Consider the following 14,750-nt stretch of genomic DNA (forward strand, 5'->3'; position numbering starts at 1 on the left):
AAGCATAGTTTATTTATTAACTTTACCACATAATAATTATCATATAGTGGTAACTTTGGATTCACAGTGTGCCATATTTTTATCACATTAATTGCTATAATTTTTGCAATGTCATAATCTTTTAAGTCTAGGTTGATGTCTTTAAGGAAATAGCTGTATTGAATAATCTGGCGAATGGTTGGCGGCTCTGCTTCATTTAAAGGTGAAGGCTGACCACCAAATTTTTTAGCAAAACTGCCACGTGTTAAAACAACTTTATAGTTTTTAGGCATTTCATTAAAACATATCATTGTAAATAACATATGTTAAAGCAAATATAACGACTTTAAAAACAATTATCAATCTAAAAGTTTGTTTATTTATTTTTGAACGAGCGCAAAAATTTCCGCTAATTTTTAAAAGTAACTTTAGGAGAAAGTTTCATAGAAATATATTAAAATTATAAATTTTTTTTATTAAATCATTATTTCCTATATTAATTATAAAAAAAATTAGTTATTTTTATAAAAAAATGTTTTATTTTTAAAACATTATAACTATTTTATTATTAATCTCAAGCATTTGTATTTTGATATGATTAAAGATATTTTCTCTCAACACTTATAAAAATTTACATTCAAACTTGAATCATATCAATAATATTCACCAAAAATATTCAAATGCTCCAAAAACTATTAAAATTTGTTGAAAAAGCTTTTATAAATGATAATAATATATTACTAGGCATCTTTCTCAACTAGTCCAAAACTTCAGTTCCAAAATCGACCTGCCCTAGTACATAACTAAAAGTATGAATTTTCATTTTGTGTTTTTCTTTAAGCCCCACGACCAAGTGACACAGTTAACTCTACCATATCAAAGAAATACAAAGATATCAGCAATAGTGAGTTTTCTTGCATTTTTCATACTTTTTTATATTTGTTGTTGTACATTCTTAAGTATTAAGATAAAGTTGATGCTCATTGAAACTTAATATAAATTTAATATAATATTTATAAATTTTTTTTTAGGTGCTGGTGTAATAAGTGTTATGTTTGCAGGTATAGTTGCAGAAGTTGCTTGTGAACAAAACAAATTTAGGTTAGGTTTTATTATTTTGTACATCGAATACAAACAAATATGTAGTGATAAATTTTTTTTATAAATAAAAAAATTTTCTTTTTCAATTTCCTAAAAGTTGAGGTCAGCAATTAAATGTAAATCAAAAAAACCAAAATGCTGATCTTTTTCTTATATCATGAACTTTTTATTTTTATTTTATAGTTTATTTTAAAGTTTCAGTTTTTGTTGTCAAGTTCTTTTTTTTTTTTTACATTTTTTTAATGAAAAATATGATAATAAATTTAAGTTTATATTTTGATAACTTCGATTTTGATAGTCTCTATTATTGCCTAAAGTATGCTTCAGCATTTGAATTGTTGATACATGAATAATATTAAAACTTTTTAAGCAGATACTCAAACAAGCGCAACTTTATTATGTAGTGGGTATTTTTTAAAAAAAAACAACAATATAAATCTTGGCTTTTCTAGAAAAAAAAAAATCAAACCACGAGTAAAAAAACATTTTTATTAATCTAAAACCATATAGTTATAATCATAAAGAAAAGAAAAAACAAACACCGTAAGTAAAAAATTTATAAGCAGAGTATCTACTATCAGCAGGACTGTACCCACTTTTAAAAGGGGCAAAGCACTAGCGTCTGTTGCATGCACATATTAGCGTTAAAAAGTAAAAAATTCAAAGAAATTTATAATGAAGTCAGATGATCTTAAATATGTTGTTCTGCATTTTTTAAATGGTTCTTGTCGGATTTTTATCAATCAAAAAGACCTTCCCAAATGATTGCCACAATACATTCAGCCAATATTGTAGAAAGGCGCAAGATTGATTGGGTGATATAGAAAAGAATTTTTAAGCCAATATGCATGGTTGGTTATAACAAATGTGGTTGATTATTATATATATGGTTGATTATAACAAAGGTGTTGATCAATATTTGTCATATTACTTGTTACTACTTTATTTATCTTATTATGAAGTCCAAAAAATGGACTAAAAGGGCTGTGATATTTCTAATAATTAATTGTAACTATTTAATGAGTTTTTTAAAATCCAAAATTCAAATTGAAATAAAAAGTAGTAAGTTTTTTTTACATGATATAGAAAAGAAATGGAGAAGCAAATTTACTCTGGAAAATGAAAATCGTTTATTACCAAGTACATCAGCTACATCTAGAAAAATAAATCATAAAAAAACATAATCAAAGGATGCAAAGAAACATAAAATGGTCAACATTTTTACAGGTGGCTCAAAAGTAAAACCCCAAGTTTTTTTTTTTGTGTGTGTGAGTGGTTTTTCTACTAAAGTTTAAAAAACAATATTTATAAATGTATATATAATATTTATATATATTTATGAACAGATATTTATAAATGTAAATTTATCATTGGAGTTTTATTTTTTTAACAAAATATGCAGATAATTTATTAAAAAGTTTTATTAAGAAATATAAAATAATATGTAAAATATAAAATATAATAAATAAAATCTCAAATGTCATAAATGAAATATAATAAATAAAACATAAATAAATATACAGTATATAAAATATACAGTACAGATATGTTCAATATTTTATAATATATAAAATATAATAAATAAAATATAATAAATAAAATATAATAAATAAAATATGGTATAAAAGTATAAAATATACAAATAAGTTCAATGACAACCATGTTATGCGTTATGTGACCTAGCTACTTTTACAAACTACATTTGACTACCCACTTAAATAACTATCATTAAATTTTTGGTTGTGGTTTTTCAAATAAATAAAATAAAATGCAGTACTAATACCCAACCTCACTCTGCGAAAAACAGCACTCTGTGCAATGGTTACTAATACCTTCTCAAAAGGTGCTAAGTATGTATAAAAGTAAGTATGTGTGAAATGCTTTAGCATTTGATACATAAGTACTATTAAGCAGCCAAAAGTTATTCCAAATTTTGTGTCATTTCATGCAATTTTTTGAACATAAGTAACTATATTATAAATAAATAAATAATAAATAAAAGCATATATATATATATATATATATATATATATATATATATATATATATATATATATATATATATATATATATGTATATATATATATAAATTTATATATATATATATATATATATATATATATATATATATATATATATATATATATATATATATATATATATATATATATATATATATATATACTTATAATTTTATATGTATTTAAAAAAATAGAGTGTTCAATGTTTTTACAAATTTGTAATTACGGATTTTTCTGTAATGAGTCCATGAACTGCATGGGTTCACTACAGGTAAATCTGTAATCACAATTTTGCTTGAACCAATAGATAACCAATGCTTTAAACAGTGGGTATTATGCTTTAGTGGTTTACCTTGACTTTGCTAAAGCATTCAATACAGTTGATCTACTGTATTGATTAGAACTACTAAATACTAAAAAAAAGTTTAAGGTTTTGACAAAGTATTTACAAATTTGACTTAGCAACTGCGAACAGGCAACAAAAAGTTTTAATAAATAATTTTTTTTAGACCATTCAGGGACAGATACAGTAAAAGAATGACTGCAAAATGGCGTGTCAAAGGAGAATGATTTTTAGTTTGAGAAACTAGAGATGATAGCTCCTTTAAACAGCGACCATGATATTATTTGTAGAAAAGAGAAAAAGATGCAACTTTACAATAATGAGAGACAGGCTCAAACTTGGCAGATATAGAGTAGGTCCAACAAATTTTAAAATGCGCTTTTGGATTTTGTTTAGAATATAAAGAACATCATTAGAAGAACCAACCCAAATATGAAAACAGTATTCCATGCAGGGGTGAATAAAGATTTGTATATGTAGAGAATTGAGTCAGAAGTAAAAGAAAGATAAGGACATAAAGAGAAGCATTGTATATATGGTTTCTATTAGAGGTCAGTAGTGAATGATAATCCACGAAAACATAAAGAAGAGGACTCAGTGAGAGAGTCGCTGTTTATTGATAAAGGAATGTCAATAGTATTGTGATAGTTGCTTGCAGTAAATAACTGAGTTTCGTTGAATTCACAAGCCACTGCAAGCCCCAATTTGTTACAGAAGTGAGATTGGATTCAAGATCAGCCTGTTCTAAGTGATCAAAAAAAGAAGACTTTTTTTTTTTAAGCATCTTCGCTTCCAACAAGGCTGCAAACAACCACTAACTAAAATTGGAAGTTACTGGAAGAGAAGAGATGAAGATTGTAGAGCAAGATAACGATTATCTTAACAATAGACGACTTCAAGGATTGCAAATTGTATGGATCAGGAAAGCATGATGAAGGAAGCGAATTCCAAAGAGGTGATGTTCGAAGAAAAAAACTAGACAAATAAGCGTTTTTGGAGCACTTAGGAACAGTCACAGAAAACGGATGACACTTAATTGAATGACGAGTAACACGAGAATGAATTTTAGTAGATAGCACAAGAGGCGATAGCTCTTTAGAGCAGTGCCCATTATAGTATTTGTAGAAAAGAGAAAGAGAAGCAACATTACAACGATATGATAATGGTTGGAGGTTGGCTGCAAGAGCAGGTCCAACTATGTTTACAATGTGTTTTTGCACCTTGTCTAAAAAAGAAAGGGCATCATTAGAAGATCTGCCCCAGATATGGCAACAGTATTCCATACAAGGCCAGATTTTAGATTTATAGAGATAGAGAATTGAATCCAAAGTAAGAATGTGTCGAGCTTGATAAAGAGATGCAACCTTAGCAGATGCTAATTTTGCAACTGATTTGATATATGGTTTCCAAGAAAGATTGGAAGTAAGAGTTAATCCTAGAAGATGAAGAGTAGATGACTCATCGAGTACATCACCGTTCATAAATATAGGAAGATCTAAATTATTGCGATAACGATTGGCTGAAAAAAATTGAGTTTTATCAGTATTGAAGTTCACCAGCCACTGTGAGCCCCATGCTGTAGCAGAAGTGAGATCTTTTCAAGCTCAAATGGCCCCTCCAAGCAATCAGAGAGTGTTGGTTTCTTATCACGACAAGAATAAATGGTAGTATCATCAGCAAGCAATGCCACCTTAGATGTGAGAGTATCTTGAAGATCATTAATGTAAATTAAAAAGAGTATAGGGCTAAGGATAGAGCCTTAAGGAACCCTTGACTTTTTTTCAAGACAGCAGTATAAAGTTAAGTCATCAACAAATAAAGCCATTTTAGATGAAGGGATGTCAGAATGAATTTAAGAATGCTGTTAGAAAGAAATGATTTAATAGTCTTAAAAACTTTTCCAGATAGACTGTATGAAGCAAGTTTATAGACCAGAATGCCAAACTTTGTTGAAAACTTTAGATATGTCTAGAGCAATAGCCCTTAGCTAGAATAGTCTAGTTAAGATATGACTTAAGTAACAGAAACTAAAGTGGTTTAAGTGTCTAATAATTTCTTAACCTATTTAATTAGAATGGAAAGTTATTTGCAAATAGTTCCTTGGGAGAGGAAATAAGATAAGTCCCATAAAATGAGAAATGGAATGTTAGACCTACCTTTGTTCATGGCTCTGTTGAATATTTTCCAAAAGTCTCTAAAGCCTAACTTCTGAGATAAGATACAAGATTCAGTGAACTGAAAATAATGGAGCTTAGCTTCAGACGGCACCTTTTTAATCAATTGCAACAATAATTTTGTTCTCAAGAGAGTTGTTCTTTTAAAATAGATGAAAAAAATGATTATTATTAGATATAGCAACTGCATAAGAAGGTGAAAACCATGGAGTAGAATGATGCTTGACTTGGAACTAAGGAGGAATGAAAGCCTCCATTCCTGCCTGGATCCAGGAAGTTATCTAGGAGACGTATTTATCAGCAGAGAGAGAAAAGACATCAGTCCAAGAACTGTCACAAAAAAAAATCACAAACAAAATTCCATTCAGATTTATGGTAGTAGTAAGTAGTGCAATTATAGGGTGAGTCTGAAGAAGTACAAGATGTAAAAAGATTGTGGTTCGAGCAAGGAAGACAAAGAAGAAACTGAACATAAGCTAGGGTCAGAGACAAGACATAAATCAAGTAGTGAAGATAAGTAAATAGAGTTATCTGGAAAACGAGTCACAAAATTAACTATCTGTGTAAGAGGTTCAGAAATACAGAATTAGCAGGCTTTAGTGCTGGCAGGTTCAGTGGTGTTAGAGCCTAGCCATTCATTATGATGAGCATTAAAGTCACTAATAACAGCAGTAATGGCAGAGGGGTATATAGAAAGTGCATGGTCAATTTAATCAAAAATTACATCTAAAAAAGTAAAAGAGTTTAAAGAAAACTTGACACATTCATAGATAGAGCATGGCATCCTGGGCAATAATCTATGCAGTTGTCTAAGTCCCATAGATTAACCCAAAATCGTAACTTAGGACTCCTTATCTGGCTAAAAGCATTAATAGGGATACCATTCATGCGCAACATGGTACTGTTAATACTCTTATATTTTTCAGCTGTTGATGGAATCAACTTCTCTGAGTGCTACCACAAAAATTGGAAAACCTTACTACCAGTTGGTCTCAGAACTATTAAACTGAGTTTTAGAGCTGTTCCCTCATTAGGAGATAGCAAAAAGAGCAGCATATCCACTATCAAGGAGGCACAAGCAAAAATCTATGAGTAGAGTCAAGAAGATCCAGTATTCATCATCCTAGACAGAAAACAATGTAATACAGGTTATCATCTGCATCAGACTAATAGATAAAGAAGGGGTTTAAGGCTTGTCAACAGAATTATTTTGCTTACCCAGAAAGTCTTTATCTAGTAGGCCATGGATAACTGGATGCAGTTAACATCTGTCCAAGATGAGTATTTTTCTTGAGACACCATTTCTGACCATTACTTAACTAAAAGTCCCTAGGCAGAGGAATTTAAGGTGGATGCGGTTTACGTCTCTCAAAGATGAGTATTTTTATTGAGACACCATCTCTAGGCTTTACTCAAACAATTTGTTTCTCCTTTCCTTTGCCTAAAAAGCGAGCCCTACAAAGAAGCAGGGCACAGGGCAGGTAGTACATGTTACATGGTAATACCAGTAGCAGAGTACAGGTTACACGATACCAGTAGCAAGGTAGTTGTGATGATCCTCAACCTGACCATTTGGTAAGGTCAGGTTTAGGAGCATCATGATCTTAAGGAAAAACATTACATCTATTGAAAGGGTATTGAACATTTGGAAAAAAAATAACAAAAACATTAGGAAAAACATTTAATTATGTTTTTACTAAAACATTAGGAAAAAAATTACATCAAACAAAATACTAAGAATTAAATTGAGCATAGATTTTATAGTTAAAGTCACTAGTCGGTAATTTACAGATAAGTAAAAACTGCGCCAGAGGTTCAGACATAACATAAAAATAAAATTACTATAGACATGACAGATATTAGAATTGAGATTAGATATTAGTATTGATGACACGAAGTACATATTTTCTAGCCTTTGCTTAGAAGAAGAACTTTACAAGATAGCAGGACATGAAACAGGCTGCACTAGGTTACATGTTACTAGTAGCAGGGTTATCAAATTGACCATAGACCTGACTTGACATATTTTAATATAACATGGCATTTTAATGACATAGTAATACTAATAACATTGCTAAACAAGTTCACCTGCAAACTATTTGCAGATGACAGTAAGTTAATTGCTGTAATTAAAAATAGTATTACTAGATGATTAATGAACTAGTTAAATAGACTAAAAAATGGAACACAAAATTAAATTACAAAAAATGAAAAGTTATGAAAGTTTACAGTACCAAATCAAAATTTTTTTTGACTAAATCAAGCTACTCACTATATAACTACCCACGATAGAACAATCAATCAAGTTAAACGAAAAGATACAGGAATGGGACCTAGGTATTAACATAAGTAATATTCTGAAATGAAAAGACCACAATGATAGCCAATAAAGCTTACTCGAAACTAGGTACATTAAAGCGGTTGTTTCCACAATAAGGTAGCCTCCTTGGCTCTGGTACCAGTATATATATATATATATATATATATATATATATATATATATATATATATATATATATATATATATATATATATATATATATATATATATATATATATATGTATATATATATATATATATGTATATATATATATATATATACACACACACACACAAACATATATATATATATATATATATATATATATATATATATATATATATATATATATATATATATATATATATATATATACACACACACACACACACACACATATATATATATACATATATATATATATATATATATATATATATATATATATATATATATATATATATATTTATATATATATATATATATATTAAGGTGGTTCTAAAAACAACTTTTTCTGAAAATGACTGCTGGCACCCCCTGAATATGTTGTATATAATTTAAAAAATGCTAGATTTAAGAAACTTTCGAATAAAAAATATTTTAAGGGGTTGCTACCGACCCTCGAACATTATATAGGGAAATTATATAAAAATTTTAAAAATATTAATCATTTTAAAATTAAATTTTTATTTTAGATTTTAGTAAACAAAAAGTTACGTTTTTTAAATAAAAATGAAAAATAGGGAATTTTACAAGATTTTTTGATTATAATTTTTTTTATCTATATTTATTTATAAAATGAATATTATTTTTGAAATTTGTATATGATTTTGCTTTGTTTGAGACCCAACATGACATAATTTTGAAAAACTTTTTTTTAATAATATTAAGGACCTATATAATGTTCGAGGGTCGGTAGCAACCCCTTAAAATATTTTTTATTCAAAAATTTGTTAATTCTAGCATTTTTTTAATTATATACAACATATTCAGGGGGTGCCAGCCGTCATTTTCAGAAATAGTTTTTTTTAGAACCACCTTAATATATATATATATATATATATATATATATATATATATATATATATATATATATATATATATATATATATATATATATATATATATACACATATTTATACACACATTCATATATATATTCAGGGGGTGCCAGCAGTCATTTTCATAAAAAGTTGTTTTTAATAATAATAATAATCCATTTATTTAACCATAAAATATGAAAATTTACAATAATATTTATAAACTCACATAAATAAGGTTAGGTGTCACTCATATAGTTAAAAACTAGTCAATGGAGTGACACCTGAAAAAAAAACAAAAAAAAAACAATAAAAAAACAAATAAAACACAGAAAAAATTATAAATAAGAAAAAAAAAAAAAAAAAAAAAAAAAAAAAAAAAAAAATAAATAAATAAATTAATTAAAATAAAATAAAAAGAAAGGAAAAGCACTAATAAATTAAGATAATATTATTAACTGCAATAATAATATAATAAAAATAATAATATTAATAATAATGTGAATAAAAGAAACAAATAGTAACTATAACATGATAACTTAACTAAAAATTATAACTAATGGTAAAAATAATTATAGTAAAGTTTATAACTACGACAGAAATTAATAAAATAAACATAACAATTGCAAAAATTAAGACAATAACCATAGAAACTATTACTACAATTGAATCACTATCACTATCATTATAAATAATATTAATAAGATTTAAAAAATAAAGATAAATTAATGATAATAGTAATATTAGTAGAGTTAAGAAGTATAAAATAAAAGTAATAATAGTTTTATAAATACAGTAATATAAAAAAAGCAATAATAATAAAAGATAAAATTAATATTCATTAAATATATACTCAAATATAAATTTCTTAGTTTGGTTTCGATTGAGATGAAGAATTTTAGTAATAAAAGGGTATTTAATTGAAATCTTTTTTTTATAAATGGTATTATTTGGTTCCAGTGAGAAATACATTGATTTTTAATAGAGACCTTGCCATATTTGATAGTGCTGAAAAAGGAAGTGTGCAAGTTAAAATTTTCAGTATTTTGAGTGTAATATTTGTGTGTCACTTGTTTTAATAAAAAAATTATTGAACGAATTTGGTAGCTTATTTTGAAGAAAATCAATCACAAAGAGACAATTATAAAGCTTTTCAAGATCTTGAAATTTTAGAATTTTTAATTCAGAAAACCTATTTTTGATTTTAGATTGTAAGGGAGAAAATGTCATAATTCTTAAGGAAGTGTGTTGTAAACTGTTTATACGATGTAATAGAAAACTACCTCTTTGACCCCAAACAGTGCAACAATAACTTAGATGTGAGAAGAATAAGGAATAGTAAATTGATATTAAAACATGTTGGGGAACATAGTGTTGTATTAATGACAGCATACTATTGGCACGTGAGAGTTTTTTATTTAATTGAGTTAGTTGATAGTACCATGATAGGTTTTTGTCAAGAAATATCCCGAGGTATTTTATATATTTAGATGGGAAAAGTCTTTTACCATTAATTTTTCAGTTAAAATCTTATGGTCAACTGTATCAAATGCTTTTTGGAGATCAATAAAGACGCCACAGGCAAAAGAACCACTATCAATCGCACCACGAATCAGTAATGCTAATAAGTGCATGGGAAGTAGAGTGTTTTAAACGAAATCCAAACTGACGGCCGTAGAGACACTTAGAATTATCAAGAAAGTGGTAGATACGAGAATACATTAATTTTTCAAGAATTTTGCTGATATTTGATAATAATGATATTGGTCTATAGTTATTGCAGTCAAGATTTGAGTCCTTCTTATGGATTGGTTTAACAGATGCAGTTTTTTAAATATTAGGGAATATAGCAGTAGTGAATGAGAGATTAAATAGTTTAGCAAGTACTGAGGAAATATCATTAGCAAGAAGTTTTAGAATAAAGGTTGGAATGCTGTTTGGACCAGAAGCCTTGCCATCATTTAGAAAAAGAATAACTGAAATTATTTCATTTTTTCAGTAGGTTTAATGAAAAGAGAGTCAGGGTTTGATGTTTTTAAATATTTATGGAAGTCAGTATGAGATGAATGAATATTTTTTTGCAGTTCTTCAGGGATTGAAATAAAAAAGGAGTTAGAAATTTCCGAGATTTTTACTGGATCATTGATAATGGTGTTGTTGGAAGATATACAAGATGTATATGAGATATCATTCGAAGGTATATTTAAAAGAGTTCTAATACCCTTCCACGTTGCTCTCAAACTATTGTTATTGGTAGTAAAGTAGTGAGAAAAGTGTTTTTTTTGCTTCTTCGAATAAGTGTTAGGTAAGTAAATTTCTATAGGTTTTGTAAGTTTTTTCAAGAATTAGTTTGTCATGAAGATTTTTTGTTTTAAGGAACTTCTTAAATATATTGTTTCGTTTTTTTATCAAGGTTAAAATTGCTGAGGTAATCCATGGTTTAAGGCTTCGAGTTAAGCCACGGTTACTTAGTTTTTTTAACGGTGCGTGTTTGTCTTGAAGAGAGTTAAAGGTAGTGAAGAAATCTTCATATGATTTATTTGTATTACTATTGGAAACTTTGATTACTTTATCCCAGTTGATTTCCAAGTAATCATTCCTGAATTCTTCACTATTTAATTTTTTGAAGTTTCGAAGAATAGTATTACTTTTTCGAGAATTAATAATTCTTTTTTTAAAAGATGAATAAATTAGAAACTGTGGCAAATGATCAGATATTCTAATAGTTAAATTGCCGGAAAAAATATCTTTAGAAGTTGAATTAGAAAATATATTATCAATTAAAGTACTTCAATGATTGGTAATTCTCGTTGGTAAAGATATAAAAGGAAGAAAGTTATTTGAAGCAATGGTGTTCAAATACTCCGATATTGAATTATCTGAGCTTGCTTTAATAAGATCGATATTAAAATCACCCATTATAAAAATAGTTTTATTTTTTTCCACAGCAAGTTTTTTCAAATAGAATAGATAGATATGAAACAATAAATTCATTAATACCCATGTTAGGATGGCGATAAACACAGCCTACTATGATATTAGACTTTTTAGGGAAAATGATTTCAACAAAAACAGACTTTAAGAATTGGGGTTTATACATAAGTAAATCATTTCTAGATTTATAAACTAGTTTATTAGAAATGTAAAGTAGAGCACCTCCAAATGAAGTTTTTGTTGGAGTATGTTCATAAACATATCCACTAAGATTAATTGGAGTTGTTGGGAGTAAATCAGATTTCAGCTTAGTTTCTGTAATTCCGATTATACTAAATTCATAATTTATTAGAGATAAAAGTGAGGTTAATTCGTCAAAATGTTTAACTAATGAAGCGATATTTAAATGAAATAGAGAAAAACAACTAATATTGATGTTTGAAGAGTTAAATTTTTCAATATCAATGTATTTACAATTGATTGGATTCTCAATTATGTTTGTATCATCATTATCGTTGTTATTTAGCTGATAAGTAAAGTAATTATTAAGTTGATTAAAAGTATCAGATTCCCGGGAGCAAGGAAAGAGGGAAAGGTCATTTGGCAGATCATTGAAATGTAATATATTGTCAATTGAAGTTTGAAGACGTAGTTCATTATCCGATATAGAACTATAAGGAAAAATACTGTTGCAACATGTAATACAGAGCCAATAATTCATGGAAGAGTTTTTTAATAATCTAAAATCATTATTATTTAAAAAACTACATTTCTTGTGGATTGAACTTAGGCAGTGATTGCATTGAAGTGAATGATGATTAGCATGAATAATTTTATAACAAAATTTGCAGAGTTCAGACATAATAAGTAGAAATTTGTTTAGAAATAAAGATATTGAAATTATTAAACAACAGAAACAATATAACAATAGTAGTAACTATACGATAATATAACAATGATGAAGTTTATGATAAAAATATTAGCAATATAATAATAATAATAATAATAATAATAAATAGCAACAAAAATAATAACAACGATCACAAAAGTAGCAATAATAATGACAGTAATAACAAAAATAATAGTAGTAATAAATATATATACATATGAATATATACATATATATAAATATACATATATATATATATAGATGTATATTTATATATATATATATATGTATGTATATATATTTATATATATGTATATATTCATATGTATATATATGTATATATATATATATATTAGGGTGATGACTATTTTACAATCTTATTTCCCTGTATCATTATTTGATGAACTTTTATTAAAGATTAGACAAAATCTCACTTTCAAGGTAATTTGATAAAAAAGTCACACACAAATGACTTTAAATTTTTTATTTATTATATTTTTTGCCTAATTTTTGAGGTCCCTTTAAGCAGTTACAAAATTAAACACAAGCTTCAGAGTCATATATATGTATCATTTTATAGGGTCAACAAACACACAAGGAAGTCAATTATTTACAATAATATTATTAAACAGGATGAATCTTAGTGGGAGGTTGTCCTTATTGCGGCAGTAGTCATACAGGTCTTGGAAAACTTCAATCGCATGCTCACTGCAGTGGTTGCTTCAGGCTTTGTCAATTGGAGATATGCATGTTTTCCATTGGTTTTGCGAGACCTTTTGAATAGTCTTTCAGCAATGTAGATAGTTCATCAAAATATTCAGTGCGGAAAAATTGACTGCAAAATCAGTGGTACACCCACGAGTAGGATTTTTATGCAGCCTGTTATGAGTTTCAGGCATTAGAATAAACACAAGAAGGGCTAGAATGGTTCGAGAATTCCAGCAAGCATTGCTGATGTTTGGAGTTACTCATTTACGAATCTCATTCATCTCAGTGTGGTGACGGATGACACAAGTGAGATGGTAAAGAAACTTTATATTGTCTCTCCAGCCGCCTGTTATTCTCATTTTTACTGTTGCTGAAGTCTGATTTCAGTTTATTATAATTGCATATTAAATCCTTCACAAAAAATTATTCAATGTTTGGTGATTTAGTCAATCCATTGAGCTCATCATAATTGACAATGCAAAGAATGCAATCCAGGACATGGTGTTGGAAACTCATAAATTTGGGTTTGTATTAACCTTTCTCCTCAAACATTTTGTGCTGCTAAGCACTAAATGTTTGAGGAGAAAGTCAAAACCCCTGTCTTCTTGCCATTATTTACAGTTTTTGTATTGTTAAAAGGACTTCATAATGCATTAGAGGAATTCAGCCTACAGGTTGAATTCCTCTAACGCATTGTGAGTTTCTTCTGCAATTGTTTGAGCCTTTCCAAAATAAAACTGGTGGCACACCTTTGCTGCTCTGTGGGAAGACAACTTCGACATTGTAACAAAGTGTCTTGCAAGACCATCCACCCATCCATCTTTCGCTTGGATGGGTGGATGGTCTTGGCACTAGCAGGTTTGCCAGTGAAATAACCAACATGGCCTTTGCACTTAATTTGCAGTTTATACAGGTTCTCATTCTCTTTGCAAAACTATTCATTCAATGCACTGAAGTTTTGTTTCTTTCTGCAGCGCTCATAGTCTTTCAAAAGTTTTGATAATTTTGCACAAATGGCTTGATCAGATACATGTGGAAAATTCAATGGTTCATAGGGTTTAAAGCTCAACACTAATCTGGCGCATGAAACTCCTTTCACTCAAGATGCTTTGTAAATTGCCACTTTGCCTCTTTAAGATGGCTCTATAAACTAGTTTAAGTTCTTTATTCAAGTTTCTTACCTCTTCTTAGTGTTAAAAGAGCTCTTTTTAAACGATATGTTACATTCTACTTACCAACT

The 14,750-nt window shown here is 27.9% G+C and overlaps 1 protein-coding gene across 8 annotated transcripts in view; it reads left to right on the top strand.

Moving 5' to 3' along the window:
• The window catches only part of LOC100203637 (histone-lysine N-methyltransferase SETDB1), a 121,862-nt gene that overhangs the window by 40,583 nt on the left and 66,529 nt on the right, over positions 1–14,750 (top strand). For all 8 annotated transcript variants that reach the window (XM_065790293.1, XM_065790297.1, XM_065790295.1 and 5 more), the window contains exons 9-10: positions 821–883; positions 1,011–1,080. In XM_065790293.1, the coding sequence (XP_065646365.1) occupies positions 821–883; positions 1,011–1,080 (133 nt within the window). The remainder of the gene's footprint in view (positions 1–820; positions 884–1,010; positions 1,081–14,750) is intronic.

The sequence above is a fragment of the Hydra vulgaris genome, chromosome 02 (assembly GCF_038396675.1).
Source record: "Hydra vulgaris chromosome 02, alternate assembly HydraT2T_AEP".
Taxonomy (NCBI): Eukaryota; Metazoa; Cnidaria; class Hydrozoa; order Anthoathecata; family Hydridae; genus Hydra; species Hydra vulgaris.